This window comes from Coregonus lavaretus (genome assembly GCF_964263955.1).
Source record: "Coregonus lavaretus genome assembly, chromosome: 2".
Taxonomy (NCBI): domain Eukaryota; kingdom Metazoa; phylum Chordata; class Actinopteri; order Salmoniformes; family Salmonidae; genus Coregonus; species Coregonus lavaretus.
The window spans coordinates 74,188,172-74,194,177 of record NC_139989.1 but is presented as its reverse complement, the minus strand read 5'-3'; the positions used below and the strand labels follow the sequence as shown (position 1 = coordinate 74,194,177).

General features: G+C 51.4%; 1 protein-coding gene across 1 annotated transcript in view; it reads left to right on the top strand.

The window, feature by feature from the left end:
• Positions 1 to 2,765, top strand: part of LOC311141964 (stonustoxin subunit beta-like) — a 3,183-nt gene extending 418 nt beyond the window's left edge. The window contains exon 2 of the mRNA XM_084177496.1: positions 232 to 2,765. Coding sequence (XP_084033622.1) covers positions 232 to 755 — 524 coding nt within the window. The 3' untranslated portion in view covers positions 756 to 2,765. The remainder of the gene's footprint in view (positions 1 to 231) is intronic.
• The last annotated feature ends 3,241 nt before the right edge of the window (positions 2,766 to 6,006 follow it).

The following is a 6,006-nucleotide window of genomic DNA, read 5'->3' as shown; positions in this document are numbered from 1 at the left end:
TGTGTGTGTGTGTCCAGTGTGTGTGTGTTCAGGATGTGTGTGTGTGTGTGTGTGTGTGTGTGTGTGTGTGTGTGTTCAGTGTGTGTGTGTGTTCATGCATAGAGGTGTGAGTGTGAGTGTGAGTGTGTATCCAGTGTGTGTGTGTGTGTGTGTGTTCAGGATGTGTGTGTGTTTGTGTGTGTGTTCAGGATGATGATGATTTCTAATATTGTGTCTGGTTTCATCCATCAGATGTCTGTGATCTCACACTGGACCTAAACACAGTAAACAGATTCCTCTCTCTGTCTGAGGAGAACAGAAAGGTGACATGTAGGAGAGAGAAGCAGCCGTATCCTGATCACCCAGAGAGATTTGAGTTCTATAGACAGGTGCTGTGTAGAGAGGGTCTGACTGCGCGCTGTTACTGGGAGGTAGAGTGGAGTGGGAGAGGGGCTGTTATAGGAGTGACATATAAAGGAATCAGCAGGAGAGGAGTGGGTAATGACTGTGTGATTGGATACAATGACAAGTCCTGGAGTCTGTTCTGCCATGACAACAGTTACTCTGCCTGTCACAATAATAAGTCCACTACCATAGACGTCCCCTCCTCCAGCTCCCACAGAGTAGGAGTGTATCTGGACTGGCCAGCCGGCACTCTGTCCTTCTACAGAGTCTCCTCTGACACACTGACCCACCTGTACACATTCCACTCCACATTCACTGAGCCCCTCTATCCAGGGTTTTGGGTTTATTATGACTCCTCAGTGTCCCTGTAAATAATAACCATGGTAACACTGACACACACACACACACACATACTGGACACACACACACACACACTGGACACACACACACACACACTGGACACACACACAGACACACACTGGACACACAATGGACACACACTGAACACACACACTGGACACACACACACACACACACATACTGGACACACACATACTGGACACACACACACACACACACACACACACACACTGGACACACACACACACACTGGACACACACACACACACACTGGACACACACACAGACACACACTGGACACACAATGGACACACACTGGACACACACTGGACACACACACTGGACACACACATACACACTGGACACACACACACACACTGGACACACACTGGACACACACACTGGATACGCACACACTACACACACTAGACACACACACACACACACACACTGGACACACACACACACACTGGACACACACACAGGAGACACACACACACACACACACACACACTGGACACACACACACACTGGACACAAACACACACTGGACACACACACACACACACACACTGGACACACACACACACACAGGACACACACTGGACACACACACTGGATAAACACACAATGGACACACACACACACACACTGGACAGACACTCACACACACTGGACACATACACACACACTGGACACACACACACTGGACACACACTCTGGACACACACACACACTGGACACACACACACACTGGACATACACACACACACTGGACACACACACAGGAGACACACACACACACACTGGACACACGCACACACACACACACTGGACACACAGACACACTGGACACACTGGACACACACACACACACTGGACACACACACACACTGGACATACACACACACACTGGACACACACACAGGAGACACACACACACACACTGGACACACGCACACACACACACACTGGACACACAGACACACTGGACACACTGGACACACACACACACACTGGACACAAACACACACTGGACATACACACACACACTGGACACACACACAGGAGACACACACACACACACTGGACACACAGACACACTGGACACTCTGGACACACACACACACACTGGACACACACACACACTGGACACACACTCACACATCTTCCTATAATAGTGAGGACCTTGACACAGGACCTTCAAATGAGGACCATCATTTCTGACAGAATTGGGAACAAACAGACACCTCATTCCAGCACTAAGTGTCCAACAAACACAGACATCACTTCAAAACCTGATAAACTCCAATGAACAAATAGACATGCAGGGCACCAGTCTAGTGAGGACCAGTGGTTGCTAGGCAGTTTCTGGATCCCAGGTTCCAGAACAGCTTCTATCCCAGTTCTATCTGCCTGTTAAATCAAGCAACCTAAACTGTTTCCATCAGACTTTTAGAACATGACATAACATTTTTTTCCTTTTATGATCTCACCACTTTGCATTTTTTATTGATGTTCTTATGATATATTTTACTGTTTGTGTGTACGTACCACAGGAGGTTGGTGGGACCTTAGTTGGGGAGGACAGGCTTGTAATGGCTGGAGCGGATTGAGTGGAATGGTATCAAATACATCAAATACATGGTTTCCATGGTTTCCATGTGTTTGATGCCATTTAATTGTCTCCGTTCCAGCCATTATTATGAGCCGTCCTCCCCTCAGCAGCCTCCACTGGTATGTACTGTCCTATATGAGCTCCAACAAGGAATTACAATGTATGTATTACTTTTAATACCTGCAAATGGCAAATAAACTACTTGAACTCCTTATGAGTGTCTGCAGCCGACTAGGCTGTTGCCGTCTGACAAGATGCCATCTGACATTACAGGAATATTCTGCAAATGTTGATGAATCCACCCAAAGCAACATGCAGTCTTTCCACTAGACTCCCATGAAGTTATAGTGGGACGTTATCAGTTGACGTTAAAGTAACATACTTTTTTGTACTGTTTTTGATGTATCCTGTCATGGGCCTCTCACTCCACCGGGTTACCACCTTAATTTTCTTCCACTCTGCTCACCACTCTCTCTACTCAGCCTAACTAGCTCCACCTGTCCCTGCTCTGCTCTGCTCTAATTACTCTGCCAGCTGCGCTGCATTACCCACTACCTCTCCCAGTATTTAAGGCCCTGTCTTTCAGCTCTCCGGTGTCAGATCGTCTGCAAAGCTCACACCCGGAACCTGGTTGCTCGCGCTTCTGGCTCACCCTGGTTTTGTGACCCCGGACCTGCCTGTTTTTTGGATACTCTTCTGCCTCAGGAGATCCAGACCTGCTTCTGCCTTTACGACTCCTGACTACTCTTCAATCCCGGTAACTCTGACCAGCCTTCTGCCTTGCTACTACGTATTTTGGATTTCCCTTGAACTGTACTGCTGCCTGGTTTCATTCCGCCCTGTTGTGTCTGTGTCTCCCCCCCCCAGGACTTCTGGACCACCCACCACCGGCTTCATAGGACGCATCGCTGCCACTGGGGGGGGCACAGACCCAGCACATTGGACGGGATCCCTGTTACCCCTGGAGCCTTCATTCACTCCCTACTACCCTTTTCCCTTAAGTTTAATAAACTTTCTGGTGTGACGCAATTGTGGTCCTCTGGTCGTCTGTCTGAACCGTGACAGTACGATCTGACCATTATGGACTCAGCGCACACTTTCCCCGACATGGAAACCGAGGAGCATGAGCAGCAGTTCCAGCAGCAGCAACAACAACTCGCCATGATCGTTCAACTCCTCACCAACCTTACCCCAGCCAGTCTGCCCACCAGCCCTGCCCCCGAGTTACCTGCCCCGGTCATTGCAGCCGCTGCTCCGGAACCCAAGATTGGAAACCCCGAGCGGTTCAACGGCGATTCAACCCAGGTCCGGCCATTCCTGACTAGCTGCCGACTTCAGTTCTCCTTGCAGCCAAGGACCTTCGCCACGGAGGGGGCTAAAGTTGGGTATGCCATCACTCACCTGACGGGCCGAGCTCGACTCTGGGGAACAGCAGAGTTCGAACGTCAAACCCCCGCATGTGCAACCTTCGACCTGTTTGCTGAGGAGATGCTGAAGGTGTTTGACCTGGATTCACCCACCGCAGAGGCGTCTCGTGAACTGTTCAGTATTCGACAAGGCAGACGTACAGTCGCAGACCATTCCATCGACTTCCGAACCCTGGCTAGACGAAGTTCTTGGAACACACCATCGTTGGTGGACGCGTTCTTCCATAGTTTGGCTGACTATATCAAGGACGAGTTGGTCTCCCATGAACTGCCTTCCACTCTTGATGAAGCCATCGCACTGACTGTCAGGATCGACAGAAGGATACAGACCCGTCGTCGTGAGAGGGGGCGCCAAGGTCCACCTACTACCGGCATTCGGAGAGATCCGACTGGGCTCCTGTCATCTACTGCCACTCACCCAGGTCAGCTTGATCAGTCTGAGCCTATGGAGATTGGGCGAGCCTCTCTCACTCCTGCAGAGCGCCAGCGCCGCTTCACCTCAAACCTCTGCCTCTATTGTGGAGGTGATGGACATCGTGTGGTAACCTGCCCTTTAAAGGGCCGAAGCTCACCGGGCATAGGGGGAGTCCGGTTGAGTTCAATGACCATCCAGTCCTCCGACCGCAAACCTCTGCTGCAAGTTCACCTCCGCCTCTCTGACTCAACTCACACCCTGGCTGCTCTGGTGGATTCTGGCGCCGAAGCCAACATAATGGACATCAAGCTGGCACGCCAACTGGGACTGGAGAACCTCCGTTTGACACCTCCTATTCCTGCCCGGGCACTGGACGGACACTTACTCGGATCGGTCACTCATGTCACGGCCCCGGTCTCGATGGGTCTGTCCGGAAACCATCAAGAAACTATCCAGTTTCACCTGCTCCCCTCTCCAGGCCAACCCCTCATCCTGGGTTACCCATGGCTCCGCCGGCACAACCCTCAGCTCGACTGGGTGACCGGGGTGATCAGGGAGTGGGGAGAGGACTGCCACCGAACCTGCCTGCTTGCTGCCGCACTACCCCCTCGGCCAGTACCTACTAACTCCGCTCCTGACCTCTCCAATGTCCCAGAATGCTACCATGGTCTCAGAGAGGTGTTTAACAAAGCAAGAGCCACATCTCTGCCCCCTCACCGACCGTACGACTGTGCCATCGACCTCCTCCCTGGAACAGCTCCTCCAAAGGGTCGTCTTTATTCGTTGTCTGCTCCTGAAAGAAAGTCCATGGAGGACTACATCAATGGCTCCCTGTCCGCAGGATTAATCCGTTCATCTTCATCTCCTGCTGGTGCTGGTTTCTTCTTTGTGGGGAAGAAGGACGGATCTCTTCGCCCCTGCATCGACTACAGGGGACTCAACGACATCACAGTGAAAAACCGTTACCCTCTGCCTCTGCTCACCTCTGCTTTTGAGTTGCTCCAGGGAGCCACTGTTTTTACCAAGTTGGATCTCAGAAACGCTTACCACCTAGTGCGGATCCGGGAGGGAGATGAATGGAAAACCGCATTCAATACACCAACAGGCCACTACGAGTATCTGGTTATGCCTTTTGGCCTCACCAATGCTCCTGCTGTGTTCCAGGCTCTAGTGAATGATGTACTGCGGGACATGTTAAACAAGTTTGTCTTCGTTTACCTGGATGACATCTTAATCTACTCCAGAAACCTGTCTGAACACACCCGCCATGTCCAGCAAGTCCTTCATCGTCTTCTGGAGAATTCCCTCTACGCCAAGGCAGAGAAATGTGAGTTTCACGTCAAGACAGTGGCCTTCCTGGGGTACATAGTGGCAGAGGGAAGTATCCAAATGGATCCTGCCAAAGTATCAGCAGTCACTTCATGGCCAGTTCCGGAGAACAGAAAGAAGCTGCAACAGTTTCTGGGGTTTGCTAACTTCTATAGGAAGTTTATCCGGAACTACAGTACCGTTGCTGCCCCTCTCACTGCTCTAACCAGCACCAAGCAACCCTTCACCTGGACCCCAGCAGCCGACAAGGCCTTCAGTACCCTCAAGGTGAGGTTCACCTCCGCTCCCATCCTCCAGATGCCTGATGTGGACCGGCAATTCATTGTGGAGGTGGACGCCTCGGATGTGGGAGTTGGTGCTGTGATTTCTCAGTGGGCTGCGGAGGATAGGAAGCTCCATCCCTGTGCCTTTTTCTCACGTCGGTTGTCCCCCTCTGAGTGCAATTACGACATAGGGAACCGTGAGCTGCTGGC